This window comes from Pocillopora damicornis, chromosome 1, assembly GCF_964200805.1.
Source record: "Pocillopora damicornis chromosome 1, jaPocDami1.2, whole genome shotgun sequence".
NCBI lineage: Eukaryota > Metazoa > Cnidaria > Anthozoa > Scleractinia > Pocilloporidae > Pocillopora > Pocillopora damicornis.
In genome coordinates this window covers 39,129,159-39,148,429 of record NC_142670.1, presented here as the reverse complement: position 1 = coordinate 39,148,429, position 19,271 = coordinate 39,129,159, and the positions used below count along the sequence as shown (strand labels likewise).

The window sequence follows — 19,271 nt, the reverse complement described above, 5'->3', positions numbered from 1 at the left end:
TGTCACTGAGTTTTGCCACAAAAGCGTGAATTTATCTCTCTAAGAACTCATAAACGTAACAATAATACTTTATTCTAATACAAGAACTGTTCAGATAGCTGAATTTCCCTAAATAAGTCACCAATTTAAACCAACATAACAGCTCTCTCGCTCGTCATGTAAAGGCCACGTCACGCAAAAGCTTAGAAATTCAAGAGTAGTCTATCACTAAACCAAGAACCCATTTGGAGTGAAAATTTGTCTGAATATTAGTTTTTAGCTGCTCTAATACATCATGAAAGTAAAATCTCAGGAGGATCAATAGTTCTGAAGTCTGAAATTTAGTGACGTCACGTGAAAACCAGCAATTATCTTCTCAAGGCTTAAGAGAAAGTGAAAAACGCAAAACGCGAGACTTCTTTTGTTCTAAGACATGCCAAAACAGTAAATCTAATATAATTTTACCGATAATATTTTCAACGTGGTCTGCCGTACTCTACTGTCTCTCCTCTAAGCGGCGACTACTTGAAAGCGAAAGTTCAGTGCCTTGCCTAAAAATTAGGTTCTTGCCTTGCATCTGCGCGCTCGTTTCATCTTTGGCAACTCCACCGTCCTCGGCTCAGCTAGCATGTTGCTCACTACAAGCTAACTAATCATCGTCAGAATCATTGTGAAGAAAATCATGGAATGTCGAAGTTTCATCGCCGTCCGAGTTTTCACCATCGGCCGAATTTCCGTCTTCGACACATTTTCGAGAAGTCGATGGATCGTGCGAGGATCTCTTTCGCCGTTTTCTTCGGCGTTTCTTCACCTCGCTTCCATCCGCTGATCCTTGAGTGTTGTTTTCTGAACGTTGTGACGAATTCTGACGCCGAAAACATCGTTGGCAAATTTTCACAGTCGAGTAATCTCCAATTAAAACTGTACCATTTCTGATCAAGTCCACGTTTATCACATCTACATCGGTGGCGTCGATGACTTGTTGTCCATTAAAATCACAACATCGAGGGTTGATTATTTCCATTCTGTTATGTCTTTTAGCAGCAGTACTTTCAGAATTGTTGTTATGAGGTTCTTGATTACTATTACACTCGGCCATTAAAATCTAAATTGTATTTTCTCCACGTTGTTCGTAGATGGATAAATTTAAACCCATACGTCTTGCTTTTGTGATATCAAATTGTCAGTGATATTCTTCGTTACAACGGATTCGTTCAGGGTGAAGGATGTATTTCGAAACTGTATTTATGCATCAAAATATGGTTCTTTATGCAAATGATATTGCGTCGTGTGTTTTTTTCGGTTGGAGAAAAACATGATATAAAAAGAAAGTGATGTCACATCATGCCTGATAAAAAATTAAAAATAACGTCACGGTGGCATTTGGCTGCGAAGTAGTCTGGCTGCAAAGTATTTGAGTTTGAGAACTAGACTGATCATTCTTAGTGAAAACTGCGGACAGCTCACGAACAAAGACCATACTCAAAGAGTTGAAGCAAAATCGAATCAACTCGGGCGAATTTCTAAGAATCGATTGTGTTACAACTGAAGTAAAGTAAGGATTGATCAAAACAAGATCTTTGTTATGGTCAGCTTTCAATTTGTCTGAAACGACATCGTAAAAATAGACAGTTACGGCTTTCATCACGGAGAAAATTTTTAGTTCAACTTTAATGACAAAGGAAACGCTTAAGTATAAACAAATGAATTCTAGCTGTCTAGCTTCCCAATATTTTAGGTTTGTCTCTGGCTTTAAATTCAATCCTAAAAAAATTATTTATTCTTCATAAACTACATTTGATCACACAATAGTTGAAAATTCGAAATAAGCGGTACTATTTCATTGCAAATAAACTTGCGCTTGTAATATTGATTTACAAATGTCCTTGTATTTGATTCAAATCTTTAAGAAAGTCTATTTGTTCGAAACCCGTCTCTGCACCGGAAATTGTTTCTGCCAGTGCTTTTTCTAATTCCTCTGTTAGGAACCGAAACCTTTTAGAGCCTAAGCACTCCCTTTCCAACCTCTTCATGAGGTGTTCATCGTCGTCTACCTTGATTTCGCGAGCTATCAGTGTGTCAAGTTTGTCTTTCGCCATTTTGAACCGTCCTTCATAGTAAAGTAGAAATGCTTCGGCCAAGTAAAATTGGCATTTCAAGGCTGGAGAAATACGATTGAAGAGGATTTCTACTGATCTCAAATTCTCTCGCACCTGTGTCAAATTTCTGTTTTCACTTTTTCCCTTGCAGCATTTCAATAAGACAGATGCCTTTCCTAAATAACAAGATATTTGAAGTAGAGCCTCATTGTTGCTCGACTCTAAAGCTCTCTGAAAGTAACTCAACACCACATCGTCTGGGTTTTGGTCAGTAAGCTGGGTTTCAGGAGCAATTTCAAGTTCGTTTTCAACGGTGGTAAAATCTTTGGAAAATTCTAAGCAAAGTTCCATAACTTTGGCTATTTTGGCGTAGAGTCTGCCTTTTTGACTTTCGAATCCTTCACGCAGTGTGAGATCTCTCTCCAGTGCTCTCAAACAGTTTAAAGCTTCAAGATAATCTTCCTTGATGTAAAACTCTGCTAATGCAAACTGCAGTTCAATTTTCAGGGTCTGGTATTTTTTCTTGTCTTCCTCTTCCATCAGCGACATCATCAGTGCTGTTCGAACGGCGTAATCAAGTTTTTCAATGCAGTTTGGAATTGAACTTTCTCGAAGTCTTCGGCCATCTTCTTCCATAGGCTCTATTACCGACTCGAAATCATCCAGGTCTTGTATTTTGGGAAGCAAGGACGGTATAAGTTGTTTGAGCCACTGATCAATGTCTTTCTCCTGTCTCTCATTGTCTGTAAAATCTGACAAACGCAAAGGAAATTGCCATTCTGCTTTCATTTTTCTTGAGGAATTCTTTTTCAAAGCATGATTTTTGCCACTTTTCTTCTGTGAAGATCGCTTCCTCCGTTGTTTTCCTAGCGAATAGACCGGGTTTCTGATACCTCCATCGGCTTGCAAGAGAGAATCACTTTCATTCGATCGGGAAGAGGTTGAATTTGACCTATTATTCTGATTAAACAAATCTTTGTCACAGCAGATGTTCACTTCCGCGCGATCGCCCACTACTACGTTTTCACATTTTTCTACATTGAAGTTTACTTTGGCTGATTTCTGGTGTCGCAACGAAATACTCCTAGGCTGAAAATTGAAGTCGTAGAAAGTAATGTTTGTTGTGGCTGTCAAAGAGCCCACGTCATCTTGTGGCGAAATCATTCCCACTTCCGCTATCGTTTTCGATTCAACGTTGTCGTGTAAGTTCCTTGGATTTTCATCTGTACTCCGAACTGTTTGCAGTACAGCCTCTAGATTGTGTAATCCCTCTTCTGATTCCATGATGAAGGCCAACTTCTCTGTCAATGGGACACTGCTTACTGCCGCATTTCTTGTATCATCATGGCTAATCGTAATCTGTTCATTTGAGTTTAAGTGATCGCAAGTCGGTTCTTGTTCTTCTTCGTATTCGATCGTTTCATCCATTACAACGAAGTTGTTGCTCTAGTAAAACTATAATTAGAAGTCCTGGCTTTAAACAGACGCAGCTTAATTCTGCGAAAATAAATACGGCGTTCACACTCTTGATTGCAAATCGAAGCAAAATATTTCGCGAAATACAGGAGCGGGACTGGAAATGAGAAGCAAGGACTCAAGCATATCCAGCGGTGTTCAACAAAAAGCACTTTTCTCTCCCCGAGTCCTTTTTTCAAAGTGAAATGTGAGATGTTGCCTGCCCCAATCACTAACTGCCGTATTACTTACCTAACAACTGGCACCATATTTTAGCTCTGATTTTACTTCCTCGTCGTTCGATAATCTGGTACTGCAGGAAGCTAGAAGGAGATCATCTAGGGCTATTGTGTGAAAACGGTCACCTTCTCTTACTAACCATGCTAACAAAGTGAGCTTTCGCAGGCATCCGAATAGTGATAATAATAATATTGCTAATAGCAATTACATGCAGTCTGGGATTTTGGCTCGGGCGAGAGTCGTTGGGAAGCTCTAGAAAATGTGAAATATAAGTTTAAGAGAGGGAGTGGGGAAGGAGGCTCGAGCTTTGCCAAGTTTACTTTGTTTTTCGTTTGAAAGACAAGGCAGCTCTCCTACTGCTTCTCTCTGACCAAGAACATACATTGGCGCTGGTAACCTGTCTATGAAACCTGAGGGTTTGCTGAGCAGATAAAGTCATGGTCAGCTTCCACTTTAACTGAAACGATGTCGGGATCGATATCAGTATCTGGGCAACTGCCCACCTACCCCTCCCCTAACTCAACAACAATCAATTGACAACAAGTTAAGGCTAATGTTGGGTTAGGGGAGGGGAAGGTGGGCAGTTGCCCAGATACTGATATTGATCCCGATTTCGAATGAACAGACAATCTGAGTGAATGCAAGGAGGCTAACGTCAAAGGAAAACTATTTAGTGTGACTTTATTGACAAAATTTCCCTCACGAAAACTTGAACAGAATGAATGTAGCTGAGTTTTAGCATTCCTAGCTATCCCAAAATTTTAGTTTTGCTAAACACTTCGATGAAATAGTTTTGCCTCTCTAGCTTTACACGAATACATCTCTAAAATGAGATATTCATTACATGTCAACTATATTTCATTAAAACATATTTGAAAATTCGAAATAAGCGGAGCTGTCCTATTGTTAGAAAGCTGACAAATGTAATTTCAATCTAAAATTGCTCTTGCAATAAATTCAAGCTGAATCTATGAGAAGGTCGTTTATTCGTTCGAAACACTCTCCTCGAACATCTTTTTGCAGCCATTGCTTTTTCTAATTCCTATGTAAGACACCGAACCCTTTTAGAACCATACACTCCCAACTATTTCACAAGATGTTCCTTGTCGTCTATCATAATTTTGCGAGCCATTAATATTTCTAGTTTGTCCTGTGCCATTTTGTACCGTCTTTCATAGTTAAGTGAAAATGCTTCAGCTAAGTAAAATTGGCATCTCAAATTTGGAGAAACATGATTGAAGAGGAGGCCTGTTGATTATAAATTCTCTCGCACTTGTGTCAAATTTGTAGCATCATCCTCCCCCTTGCAGCATTTTAATAGGACAGATACTTTTCCTAGAGGAAAAGATAGACGACGTGGAACAAAACTTTAGTCAAATGTTGATAGATCATATGCGCACTGCAACTACCCAAAATGAGAAAAATGTGAATACATAAACAAATTGAGAGAATAATGATAAAAATTGCAACTACAAGTGTGAAACAGAGATGGGGTATTAAATTCGGGACCATTAATTCCTCTGTTAGAAACCGAAACCTTTTAGAGCCTAAGCACTCCCTTTCCAACCTCTTCAAGAGATGTTCCTCGTCGTCTATCATGATTTTACGAGCCCAGGGGTGGATCCAGGGTAGTTTAACTGATTTCCGGAACTCACTCAAATTTTTTCCGACCTAGTTAAATGTTGATAAAAGTACTTTTGGAAAACACTCTAATTTCCCTTTGGAAACTACTGATACTTTTGTGGAAATCACTAAACGTCTTCCAGAAATAAACCATCTTCCTGTTTTACAGTTATTTATTAAAGAAAATACGTTTAGAATGACTAATTTCGTTATAATTGCGGTCATGAGGCGTTCGGGAGCGCTCCGGATCACGCGCTGGCCTTTCGAGCTTCGATTACACCTCGGAAACCGTCGGAAGCCGTCGGAAAATGTTCGTGGAGCCAATCTTTACGCAACCGGTGGGTGTAAGTCCTTGTTATTTGGTGACAATAACAGGCGGAACACAGTCAAAACCCCTCACGATTGGCTAGCAAAGATTTCGTCATCGGAACTCACTCAAAACACTCTTCTGATTGGCTAGTTGTGTTTGGAAACTACCTTGGAAACTACTGACAAAGTATAAAATAGGCAGTTCCTCCCCCAGCGGGTCTCTTTCGTTGCTCCTACAATACAAGTACTTTCGAACTTGCTCAGGGGTTAACGACGGAATTTACTGTTAAACGTTTAAAAAATACTAGTGTTATGACTCGCGGAGATCCTGTTTGTCGGAGGGAGGATTGTTCTCCCTTCGACATTGGCCTAGTTTTCGACGAGATCCACAACTACTCGCCGCATCAGAAGCTGGAGTTCGTCGAAAACGTGTGGAAACCAGGTGAGCTCTTTGATTTCCCCGTGTCAATGGAAAATCTGCCAATTGTCAGGAACATGATGGATATTGTGCGCAAGATTTCTAATTTTTTTTAACAACCCTCCCAAGCGTCAACAACATTTAATAGCCAAGATCAGAGAACTATTGCCTCGGGCAAACCATACTGTTTTAATTGATGTGTGCCGCACACGATGGATTGAACGGATTGATGGAATGGACCGCATAGTTGAACTTCTCTACCCAGTCACAGCTACACTTGAAGACATCTCACTTAACAGAAACAGCCCTGGAGACTCAACCTGGAATCCAACAAGCAGACATGATGCTCAGTCCTTAATTAATGCAATCAACTTTTCCTTTATTGTTTCTCTTGTTATTGTCAGACATATTTTGGGATTAACTAGACCACTCACAGTGAAGCTGCAACAAAAAGCAATGGATCTTCTAAAAGCTAAAGATGAACTTGCTCTTTTGAAATCAGTCCTTGAAGACATGAGCACTGACATTGATAACAGACATCATAATCTCTACCAGGAAGCAGTGACCATTGCAAGACAAGTAGCAGTCCAGCCAGAAATGCCAAGGATAGCCCAGAGACAAATGCATAGAAATAATGCTCCTGCTGCAACTCCTGAGGGATATTTCAAGATCAATCTCACTAGAGTTTTTCTTGACCATGTACTCCAGCAGCTCAACACCAGATTCCAGGATGATGTATTTGTTTGCTATAAAGGTATTTCGATTATTCCCTCTGTTTTACTAGCTACTGACCCTGCCTGGAAGGCCAATGTTTTGGAATTTTGTAACCATTACAGACAGGACATACGAAATTATGCAGGATTACAGGCAGAGCTTTTGTTATGGGAGAGATTGTGGAAGGGGAGGGATAACAGAGGAGATATTATTCCTGACAGTTTGGAGGCTACACTGAAGGATATTGACAAAGATGCATATGTCAACATCTATTCCATGCTGAAAGTCCTGATCACAATTCCAATTTCATCTGCATCTTGTGAGAGATCCATATCATCCCTTCGGAATCTTAAGAACTATTTGAGAAATACAATGACCCAGGACAGACTGAATGGATTGGCACTGATGCATGCCCACAGAGACATGGATTTTGACCTTGAACGTATAATAGATTTATTTGCTGAGTTACATCCTAGGAGAATGAGAATGGCAAACATTTTGTAATAATTTTTTGCACCAGCTGTTTCTAGAGTACTTGTGAGTTATGTTCTGTCTGGGTTATGGCCTTTAAGTCTCATAATCCTTAAACTGATGGAGAACAGTACAGAAGCTCAAACTGGTGCCTGTATAACTTTTTTCAACTCATTTCAAGGTTATTTTCTATTTTGTTTTACTTGTGATGATTTTCCATTGACATTGACATTGGGTTTTCATGTTAAGCTTAAATGGTTAACAAACATTTTCACTGAACTCAACCAGCTTCACAGCAATTCCCAAGGATGAAGAAAGGCTAGTATTATTTCAAATTATCATTTTACTTCAATTTGTATATCATTTTATGATTCTTATAATTTATATTTTTCTAATAATTGTTTTATTTTTTGAATTCCAGCTCCCAACACAGGCTAACCATCCATAAAGCCCTTCTCTCTCTCTCAAATTCTTTTCTGTGTTGTGCTCCTATAAATGAAATGAATAAAAGCCAGCTCAGGAAATGTTGTTTTTAGTGTTGCTAAACATTTGGATTTATTGAGCCTGGCTTTCATTCATTTCATTCATTATAGGAGCACAACACAGAAGAAATTTGAGAGAGAGAAGGGCTTTATGGATGGTAAGCCTGTGGTCCCAAGGATGAAAAAGGCAAGTAGATTTTTATTATCAATCTTTAAACTATATCATCAATTGTGCTTGTTTTTCTTTTGTTATCAAAAACACTAACACTTGGTTCGTTTTTTTTTCTCCACATCTTGATTTTCCTGACTGGGAGGTGATGTTTTCCAGTGTGAAAAGTCTTGGTGATGACTTGGCCTTCCTGAAAACACTATATACACTGGTTTGCACAGTAGCTAAAGGTGGAATATTTGTAGATCAGAGTGTTTCCTGTAGTACTTTCAAGAAAAATAAATGTTTTTTGCCTTTTTGATTACATGCTTTTTTAGTCTTTTGGGGGCAATTAAATTTTCTAAAAATGCATGAAATGGCCTTTAGAGAGCTCCAAATTTCAAATTTTCTCGGGGGGGCATGCCCCCGAACCCCCCTAGCAGGAGTGGGTCCTCGGGTGGAAACTACTCACTCAAAATCCTGGATCCACCCCTGGAGCCATCAATGTGTTTAGTTTGTTTTTCGCTATTTTGTACTGTCCTTCATAGTAAAGTAGAAATGCTTCAGCCAAGTAAAATTGGCATTTCAAGGCTGGAGAAATATGACTGAAGAGGATTTCTACTGATCTCAAATTCTCTCGCACCTGTGTCAAATTTCTAGTTTCATTTTTTCCCTTGCAGCATTTCAATAAAACAGATGTCTTTCCTAAATAACAAGATATTTGAAGTAAAGCTTCATTGTTGTTCGACTCTAAAGCTTTCTGGAAGTAACTCAACACAACATCATCTGGGTTTTGGTCAGTAAACAGGGCCTTACTAGCGATTTCTGGGTCGTTTTGATTGTCAGTAAAATCTTTGGAAAATTCTAAGCAAAGTTCCATAACTTTGGCCATTTTGGCGTAAAGTCTACCTTTTTGATTTTCGAATCCTTTGCGCAGCGAAGGTTTGTAATGGAAATCTCTCTCCAATGCTCTCAAACAGGTTAAAGCTTTAAGATAATCTTCCTTGATGTAAAACTCTGCTAATGCAAAATGCACTTCAATTTTCAAGGTCTGGTATTTTTCCTTTTCCTCCTCTTGTACCATCTTCAACGCCATGCAAATGGCCTCATCGAGTTTTTCGATGCGGTTTGGAATTAAACTTTCAACTGGCCTTCTATTTTCCTTTAAGGTATCCGTTACTATCTCAAAATCATCCACATCATCTTGTATTTCGGAAAGAAAGGACGGTTTCAGTAGTTTAAGCCACTGATCAATGGCTTCCTCCAATCTCTCGGAATCTGTAAAATCTGACAAACACATTTGAAATTGCCATTCTTTCTTTATCTTTTTTCTTGAGCAATTCCCTCTAGAAACATAATTTTTGTTACTTTTCTTCCGTTGTTTTCTTGACGAAAAGACCGAGTTTTTGCTACCTTCATCGGTTTGCACGGGAGAATCACTTTTATTCGATCGGGAAGAGGTTGATTTCGCCTTCGTATCCTGACAAATATTACAGCATAAGTTCACTTCCGCGCTATCGCCTGCTACTACATTTTCACATTGTTCTACATCGATGTTTACTCTGGCTGATTTCTGGTGTAGCAACAAAATACTCTTACGCTGCAAATTCTTTTCGTAGAGAGTAATGTTTGTTGTCGTAGTTTCAATCGCTGTCAAAGAGCCCACGTCACCTCGTGTCGAAGTCAATCCCACTTCCGCTTTCGTTTCCGACTCAACCGTGTCGTGTAAGTTTGTTAGATTTTCATCTGTACTCGGAACTGTTTGCAGTACAGTATTAAGATTCTGTAATCCCACTCCTGATTCCATGATAAAGGCCACCTTTTCTGTCAAGGGGACACTGCTTTCGGCCGCATTTCCTGTGTCACCATGGCTAATTGTAATCTGTTCATTTGAGTTCAACTGATCGCAGGTCTGTTTCTCGTCGTCTTTGTTTTCGATCGCTCCATTCATGACAAAACAAACTATATCTCTGGCACTGAGGCTATTGTTAGAAGTTTTAGGTTTAAACAGTCGCAACTTTTTTTTCCGCGAAAGTAAATATAGCATAAATTCTCTTGACTACAAATCGAACCGCAGCGATAATACTGGAGCGGGATTGGGAATGAGTAGCCCGGAATCAAGCATATCCAGCGGTGTTCAACAAAAGGCTCTTTCTCTTTCCCCCCTCGTCAGCGGTATGGTCACCAAATAATCACCTTACTATTTAGCGACTATACCGCTGACAAGGAGCCAAAACGACCTTGGGTTCCAAATTTCTCCTTAAGTCTTAATGTGACATGTTGCCTGTCCCAATCACTAAGTACCGTATTATTTATTAAACAAGTAAGGCCATATTTCAGCCCAGATTTCAGTTCCTCGTCGTTCGGTACTGGTACAGCAAGAAGCTACAAGGCTCTAGAAATTAAGAAAAATAAGTTTGAGAAAGTGAGTGGAGAAGGAGGCGTGAGGTTCGCCAAGTTCACTTTGTTTTTCGTTTGAAAATCAAAGCAGCCCTCTCACTGCTCCTCTCGGACCAACAACATTCATTAGCGCTTCTAACCTGTTTATGAAACCTGAGCATTTGCTGAGCAAGTAAAGTTGGGAGGTGGAAAGGACTAGGAGAGGGGGTAACCTACGACAGAACTTAGGGTACCTTGTTATACTCTCCCACCGACGCAACACCACAGTTTCTTTAGAAACTTTCCCCCTTTACAATATAACTTATTCCGTCAGTTTTACCGGCGAAATAAGCACTTTTCTAGGGTAAAAAATCTAAAGAATAGTTGCTGTTCCAGAACAGGAGGGCCACAAGCTGCAGACGAGCAGACAACTTGATCAACTTTTACTACTGGGTTCATACTATTTACCACATAGTTAGGCATCCTCTTAATCTCCCAGCTTTGGTTGCTCCATGTAATCAAAAGAAATAGTCAGTAGGCTTATGGTAGCAACAATTTCAAGCTTTCTATTTTTATTTTCTTTAACAACGGTTTCACTTTTTCCATTTGAACTACGACAAAAATGTTGTGCTGTAGGAAAATAAAGTCTTTGATGTCTAATTCTCAACGCCATAAAATATCTTGCACAAAGAATCACTTTTAATTCGAAATTTTATCCTAGTCAGCCTCCAAAACTACTGCAAACTATCAAGTTTAACTTTACATTTTCTACAATCAAAGAAGTAATTTCACTATTTTTAGGTTTCAACTAAAGGGATTTCAAATTGCCAGCGATTTGATGCTAGGTTGAGCATTTTGAGATTGTCTTTTTGCGTGCTGTGTAGAACATTCCAGTAAAAGGTCACAACACTTATCCAAGAGACTCGCTGCAAGTGGTAACAAATGTTTTGCCATTCCATACGCTCTTGTACTGTTCTGGCAAACAGTATTCCGCCTAGAAAGAAGAAAAAAAGATAGAATTGTTGGCCTTAATTTTTTTAAATTTTCCAATTACAAAAAAGCAGCTACAACAATTTTAAACAAACATAACGGCAACAAAACAGTTTAATTACATCTTAAACAACAATAAGAACAAGTAAGACATGGAATGAGTAGCATTTGATGACAGCCCACTATTTCGATCTGAACACCAGTGTCAAGTGTCCAACTAATGGGAGTAAAGTAAAATAATTTGAATGGAGATGATTCTGCCCAGGTTGTTGAACGTCAGTCACCACTACCACCAACAGTTTTTCTCAGGACTACACTCACCCGGACAATCACACCAAACTATCACAATTTAGAGCCACTTACCATATCATCCCCACCAGGCTTTGGGATCATGATATTCATCTCAGATGACTTGGCAGTCACAATCTCTGTGTTGCCAATGCCATTAGGAAAGAGCACTTGACAGCCATCAGTCTTATCAATTGACACTGTTGGAACCATGCCATTAATCTAGATGATAACAAAACCTGTCAGTTCATCATATTACCATACAGAAGTGAACACTGCTTCTTGAAAAGACTGCTGACCTTCCAGCCCTGAGGTATTACTTGCATCCAAAAATTATCTGGAATTTGTCACTCTGAGGCAATTATAATGTGTGGTCCTTGTTATTTACCTGACACTGCATACTCTGGCAGTTGATAAACTCAACGGTGCCAATGGCATCCTCAAGAACCACTGCTGTTTTCTTACAGCCATCTGAGATTAAACACAAAGAAACACATCATTTAAAAAAAAAGAACATTGAGTAGAACTTAAATTGGTGTGATTCATCAGAAGAGGGGGTTTGGTATTCCAATTGCATCAGATAAACTCTTCACCCTTCCAGTCCCAAGATTTCATTAGTAATTCTCCTTACTGTCTGCCACCCAATTTTTAAGATGTTAGTTTGGAGAATTTGGTATTTGATTAATTGAAAATCTCCTCACTGGTATTTTTATTTATTCTCTCTTATTGACTGCTTGATATTGGATTGAAATTGTAAAGAAAATTCTGTCTTGGCCACTAATGGAAGTTAAAGGGGTTAAAATCTCAAAAAACTGACTTTACAAAGAAGCAAGTAACAAATTAAAACAAACGACAAATGGCTCACTATTTCAATATGCATCAGTATTGTTTCTCCCCTATCTTGGATAACACACTTCTACAACAAGTTTTCTCTGTAACCTTTACTAGTCCCAGTTCTCAACAAAAGTACAGCTGTTAGGATGGGGGCTAAACATTATAGACCTTAGGACTTACCCACAACCATGGAATTGATTTTGCCCTTGACCTGAATGGTGCTGTTCTTGCAGCTATAGATGTAAACTGTTTGTGATACTGATGGCTCCCTGATCACAAGCTCTTTGTTGTCTTCTTGAAATTCCTGGAAAACAAAATATCAGTTTGTCGTACACAAAATAACAGCCCTACTTAAAAGGCTATGGCACAAATTTTCAAAGTTCTTTTTAGCAAATGCCATAACTGATAGAAATGCATCGCTGGATGGCCAGGATATGGATGGGATGTTTCCGAAGCTACAAAAACTTCAACAGTAACAGACCTCTCTTTCTTCAGAACATATTAAGATAATGAGTTTTGAACAGACACAAGAATAACTTGCAAATTGGCATCACGTTCTCAGACTACCCATAAGTTGGTGATTTCACATTGTTGTTTAAAACTAAATTTCCTGTAAAAGTGCAAAGTTTTTAAATCTAAAAGAAAAGCATATGTTTTTCTCATGAAATCTTCAGTTTTCCCAGTTCTGGATGCTACTGTCATGGTTCTCTTCATGTCGTCACATTTGTATTTCTGTTTAGAACTGCTGATAACATTACAATTAACTGACTACAATATCATCCAAAGTATGTTAAACTTACAACCGCCCACTTCTTCCCTTGCAGCTCAAACACTGGAGGTTTTTTGGCAGCTGCAGCTTTGGGCTTAGGGGCAACTACAGCTGGTTTTGGTTTGTCAGGAACAGGCCCAGTCTTTCTCAGTTCTTTGTTTTTGTGAGTCTTCTCCTCATCCTTTACTTTCCTAAGTCCTGTGTGGGAAGAAGAAACCAATAATTGTGTGTTCTTGGATCAGACATTTCCTTCTGACTTCCCTAATGACTGCAAGAAAGGGTTTTTTTTAAAACAGCTCCATCCAGTTAAGTTCTGTTCTGCCAAAAGACTACCTTACTTTGTGGATGATTGGGGACTACATGCTAAAGATCAAGCCCATACAGGGAGTTGAACTTGGTATCACTGGGTAACAACTATACCTTGTGAAAAGTCACTATAGACATATACCCAAAGAAATCCTGTTTCTTGGTTTGCAAATTTGCCAGGACATTTATAGGGCAAGTTAGTTAAACAAAGTTTAACTCTTATTTAACAAAACAACAACCCTCAATTTGCCCAACACATTTATCTTAACATTCACCATTTGTGAACAGTTTCATGAGAGCCAAAAGCTAACAGAGGAAGGATATTTATTCAATTAAATCAATCTTCTTGTAGAGAAAGCCTGAGACCCACTAATTTGGTAAAAACCACGTTTTAGGTTAGAAATCATTTTAAAAAAAACCAGCTCATAGTGTTTAACTGTTGAGGAGATGCTAGTTTTGGTTCAAATTATCTGAGATTTCCAGAAATGGAAGGTGTGACATTTAGGATTATTTTGTGTGTTCATTCATTAACAGCGCTAGATAGTTGAAGTTTTGAAGGCACATACAAGGACCACTCAGAGGTTACAGGAAACTCACCCAAATTTGACAATGAAAGTACACGTACCTGCAGCAATATTCATGCCTGCCTTGTTGATCTCACCGAATAATGCATTTGCAGCCCCACGCTGGGCATCTTTCCCTGAGGCAACAGGGGTAGGGGCTTGCACAGCAGGAGGGGGTGGGGGAGCAGGTTTACCAGGTGGGGGTGCCACAGACCCTGCTCCAGCTTTGGCAACATTTCCCTATTAAAAAATGAAGAACAACAAGAAAATCAGTGTCAAAGCATCAGCAGGGTAACAGCTGTTTGTACAGATCATTCAGTGAGTAAACCAGCCAGCCAGTCAGTTGGCTTACCAGTTAATTGGTCAGTCAGTAGCCACATTCATTTAAAAATTTCTGATGCAAAACTGGGAATGAACAAAGGGATTATTTTCTACAAAGACCTTTGTTTTTGTGTTGTTTAAGATAACAGATGGAGGAATTACTTACTGTTTTACTCCACACTACACCAGTTGTGTGATGAGCCTTAACATATGCATGAAGGTCCATAAGGGAATTTTTAAGAGCTTTCACCCATTCCACATGTGTTTCATCTCTGCCAAACAAAAATATTTATGACTTATCCAGTGAACAGAATTGTTTCACCACTATATAATAGGAAGCAATAATTGTTATTCAACAACAGAACTGTTTCACCACTATATAATAGGATGCAATAATTATTATTCAACAAAATTTCAAAAACTAACTGCTAATTGGACATATGATATTAATGATGCCTCAATGGTCATGTTGCGTCACATTAAATTAAATTACATCACATCACATCAAATCACACCAAAATGACATACCATGGAATATCTAAAACTGATAAGTTTCAAATTTTTTTGACTTAAACACCCAGACTTACTTTCCTTTGAAGTCCTTCAACACTCGGTTCAGGTAGAACTGTGCTGCATCAACCATTTCTTTAACATGTGGAGCTGGAGTGGGGCTCTATCAGAATGGAATCAATCATGCAACTTCCCATTTTAGTTTGAAATCCAGAATGAATCATTAAAATCCTTTTTCACCTGATACTGTTATGAAGGATATTTTCTTTAGTACTGCGCTGTACTATTTGCATTTCTTGCTTGTTTTAGATGTTTGTGTAATCCTATTGAAGTTTAAGATTGTACATAATTTTACTAATATGTACCCAGGGGTGTACCCAGGGGATGTTGTTTTAATTTCTAAGGCTTTCTGATGAGTGAAGGGGGGGAGAGGGAGTGGCATATTCAAGCGAAGGTCCTGTAAGAAAGGAGTTTGTTAAAATTATTTCATAATTAGGAGCCCAACTGTATATAAGGACTAAGCCATGTAGGAAAGCTGTACAGAGAGAGCTACTGTGATATATTTCAGAGATTGTGCATTTCCAGGAGATTTGGAGGCAACTGTTAGTTTGTGTCAGTGGTGAGCTAAGTTATAGTTTTTAGTGGGCTTAAGTAAGTTTATCAGGATAATTAATGAATAGCCTACAGGAGTTACTCTTTGGTAAGAGTATTTCATATAAAGTGGTTGGGTTTGTAGGAGCACACTGTTCTTTCTGATGGTTAAAATTGTACCGTAATAAAGAACCTGACTTTTCACTTACCACACTAACCCATCCAAGAGCAGGAATGGCTTCACTAAGGGCTGACAGGTGGTTGAAAACCTTGCTTGCACGATTCTTCTCACGAAAACTCTATTAAAAATTTACATAGACTCTGCAAATTCCCAACAAGCTCAAAATACAATACAGTACTTTAAAACTTATCTTTCTCAAATTTCCCAGCTTTATATGCAATTAATCTTTCCTTTGTATTCATTGCTGCTAGCAAGAAGTGAGATTCACACAATTACAATCAACAAAATTAAATTTTAAACATCATTCATAACAAGTGATAATAAGGGTAATTTCTTTTATATATACTTAACAGTATATAATTTTGAAGGTACTCTCTGATGGGCTACCAAAACTCCAGGTATCTTCAGCTATTCACCTCTGAGCAACATGCACGAAATTTAAACTAACACAACTATTCATCTCAGTGTTGCTGGCTAACTTTGCGGCTTGGTAAACATCCACCATACACCACCTCCCCTTTGATAAATAGTTGTTAAATATCAGTGCATTTACCTGTACTTCACCAATACAATCTGCCTGTGGTTTCAATATCTTTGCAAACTCATCCTGTTGATTAAAGTTCTGAATTTACTTTCCAACAGCTTATTTCTTGCCCCTTGAACTCAAAGATTTCCCTGTTTAACTTCTACAAATTAATTTTTGGAGCTATATCTATAATCCTTACCAAAATTCTTGGCACACGGAACAAAATTATTGAAAACAAACATAATTCAAAACCTTGAAACCAACAGTAATTCTTTTCTTGCTCTGAACATTGGGAATTTATTTTGAAAATTTAACTCCGGAAAGTGATTAACATGTTACTTCTCTAGATAACATCCAACATTATCCAGCAATTTAGGTGACGAGAATACTCAAACTTATCGGTAGAATTTGTTCTCTTCATCTCACACCAAATTCTCAAAACTGGTTTACAAGAAAATGTGTAGCAGCTAAAGGGGAAAATTAACCAAATCTTGGGACATAAAGGGTTAGGCACTTTATCATAATCACCATGGCTAGATCTTGTATGTCAGAGAAATCTGACATAAAAAATTTTCATACAAAATTGGAAATCTTCCACTTATCCTTCTGTGTTACAGGGATTTCTTTTGTTTTCTTTCTTTAATCACTTTGTTACCATGACCTTGACTTAATATCTGGAAAGTCAGGGGCACTGTAATTTTGGAAATTCCCCAATTCATTTGCAAGCCTGAGGCAGGGAGAAACAGCGTAATCCCTTATTGTCTGGAGTTTCTGGTCATGAAATGAGCAGCTTTTATTAAAAAAACAAACAAACAAACAAAACAAAACAAACCTGACCCTTGTAGAGTGAAATTCATATTATAAAAGGTAAAAACACTTAAAGCAAATCTCCCCTGATGAAATAAATATAATTTTTCCTGTACTTACTTGACTGGGCTTTTGACATGTAGAGGCAAGCACAATAAATTCCCTTTGAGCATCAAACACTTTCTTAGCCAACTTTGCCTAGACAAGACAGATAACATATTTGTGAGTTGAAATACCCACAGCCTTATTAAAATCAAAGAAATCCATGACAAAAATAATCCATTAATACTGCCTAACAAGTGACAAAAAAATTCCATCATTAACACATACTCATCTTTATCAAAACATTCTCAAATTTTAAATTCCCAGATGGGAATTCAAGCATAAAGCTTGGATGGGGAAGTGCTTTACAGGGTGAGGTTTAACCCTTCAACCCCTGAGAGTGACTGGTATCTAATTTCTCCCTACAATTTCACTGCTGAATCACACATTAAGCAGGGCATGAAAATTAACTTTTTTTTCTGATAGCCACTTGGCTCCTAAATTCTTCAAAGTAGTAGCCAATTCAAAAAAAAGTTGGTCGCCATTTTCAAAGACAAACAAAACCTTTTTTTTACGCTGTCAACGTTCTCGATAGACCTTCCAAAATTAATTTAGGGAAAAGATCTAACGTTCTGAAAAGTGGACACTAGGATGGATGATATACAATGTTCAAGCTCACCTAAATCCAAGATAGCGTCTAGTTATCGATTGAGATGCGTGTGCTGAGTTTTGGAAACATACTTAACGAGGAAGTTTGCCACGGATTTATCTTTGCAAATCTTTTTGATTCACTATGTCTCTCGATATGGTTGTGATGAAATATTCTAGTCGCCAATTTGGCGACTAATTTTCAAGATTTGGTCGCCAAATTGAAAAATTTAGCCGCATTGGCACCTGTATTAGGCGCAATTTCACGCCCTGTTAAGGTCATGAGAATAAAGGAAATGATCCCCAAAAGAGGCCTCATGAAAGAGGCTTTTGATTGGTAAACAAATTATCTTTGTCAGCACCTTAGGAAATGTACAGAGAACAGTATGGAGGACATGTATATTGATGATGGGGTGTTAAGGGTTAAAGAGTTCTAATTCTTACATGTGATATGCAATTTTACCATTTAGCATCCTAAATGATGACCTAGGCAGTACACTCTACCAGAAATTTCCCTGTCACAAGCGACAGGTCCATTCTTAGTGCCAGTTGGCAAGACAACCACACCACATAATCAGCACAAGGCATTTTGATCACATGAAACTGAAAGGTACATTTACATACATTCTTCTAACATAACGACAATGAATGAAGTGAATTTAAGTTGCATTTGGTATAACAATGTACATAATTATGACTAGGGATGCACTGATGGATCAACTTGGGAGTTGAAGTTAGCATCTGTGCATTACCTGGGTGTCTATATCGCCACCAATTTTGCTCGACAGCTTAAAAAATTCGGCCACGTTACCCTTAAGCACCTACGAAAACAGAAGCGATAAGTATATTTGAAATATTTTCATTCAATTTGCTAAGCCGAAAATATCTAAAATTTCAAATTCACAACAAGTAAGGAAGATCATGACCTTACAATTCTCTCTTCTTGTAAGAAGCAATTGTCACTTATTTTACCTGGTCGTACTCTTCAACAATAACTCCCAAATCTGCAATTTAAAGTCAAATCCTTTAATCACACTCAATCTAAACTACGTGTCCCAAAAACTCTCTCCAATATAAAATTTCCGTCTGAAGTAACGCTATGCTTTCAGCGAACTTTCAAACCTGCTGGTTCTCCGCCGCCGGCCTTGTCAGCTGCAGCTTCTAAACGTGATGTGACTGCTTCAAGACGAGCTACAAGGGCACTCAAGTCACCAGACATCTCAGAAGTTTGCTACAACAAAGAGAAAAACTGCGTACTTTACGACAAGTTTCTGCAAGGAAACCAACAGATTAGTCGAGGGAGGGGTGAAAAATATTACACAGTTTTCCTAATATGGTAATATGGTCTGTTGGATTCTTAGCTTTCCTGTCAGCGGAATGAATAATACGTCAGATAATTTTATTGAAGTATCGTCAGGAAACTAACTTGAAGGAAATAATATTGAACCTACAGTCCAATACTTTTTTCCCCTCGTTTTTCACTTTCCTTGGATTTTTCTTCACATGGTAATTTTAATTAGTTCGCTCTTGTTCACGCCTGCTTGTTTTTAATAAGACATAAATACAGTCGATATAAAA

General features: G+C 38.3%; 3 protein-coding genes across 5 annotated transcripts; 1 reads left to right on the top strand and 2 right to left on the bottom strand.

The window, feature by feature from the left end:
• Window positions 1-4,430: 4,430 nt before the first annotated feature.
• Window positions 4,431-10,116, bottom strand: LOC149053779 (uncharacterized). Its single transcript, XM_089211726.1, has 2 exons — window positions 8,439-10,116; window positions 4,431-5,385 (listed from the first exon to the last, which is right to left on the bottom strand). The coding sequence occupies exons 1-2, from the start codon at window positions 9,983-9,985 to the stop codon at window positions 5,109-5,111; spliced, it is 1,824 nt and encodes a 607-aa protein (XP_089067852.1). The 5' UTR covers window positions 9,986-10,116; the 3' UTR covers window positions 4,431-5,108.
• LOC149053780 (52 kDa repressor of the inhibitor of the protein kinase-like) lies at window positions 5,941-8,260 on the top strand. 3 transcript variants are annotated; one of them, XM_089211745.1, is made up of 3 exons: window positions 5,941-6,147; window positions 6,389-6,877; window positions 7,730-7,976. In XM_089211745.1, exons 1-3 carry the CDS (start codon window positions 6,018-6,020, stop codon window positions 7,744-7,746), a joined length of 636 nt encoding a protein of 211 aa, XP_089067871.1. In that variant the 5' UTR covers window positions 5,941-6,017; the 3' UTR covers window positions 7,747-7,976. The 3 variants fall into 3 exon arrangements, with proteins under 3 accessions (XP_089067871.1, XP_089067863.1, XP_089067867.1); XM_089211737.1 differs by having other exon boundaries at window positions 6,389-8,260; XM_089211741.1 differs by having other exon boundaries at window positions 6,007-6,147; window positions 6,253-8,260.
• A 756-nt stretch (window positions 10,117-10,872) lies between the features above and the next one.
• Window positions 10,873-19,032, bottom strand: LOC113671120 (adenylyl cyclase-associated protein 1). Its single transcript, XM_027187341.2, has 14 exons — window positions 18,816-19,032; window positions 18,666-18,697; window positions 18,446-18,514; window positions 17,124-17,201; window positions 16,224-16,277; window positions 15,699-15,788; window positions 14,976-15,061; window positions 14,555-14,660; window positions 14,130-14,307; window positions 13,230-13,396; window positions 12,610-12,733; window positions 11,984-12,066; window positions 11,671-11,817; window positions 10,873-11,311 (listed from the first exon to the last, which is right to left on the bottom strand). Exons 1-14 carry the CDS (start codon window positions 18,910-18,912, stop codon window positions 11,228-11,230), a joined length of 1,395 nt encoding a protein of 464 aa, XP_027043142.2. The 5' UTR covers window positions 18,913-19,032; the 3' UTR covers window positions 10,873-11,227.
• Between the last annotated feature and the right edge of the window lie 239 nt (window positions 19,033-19,271).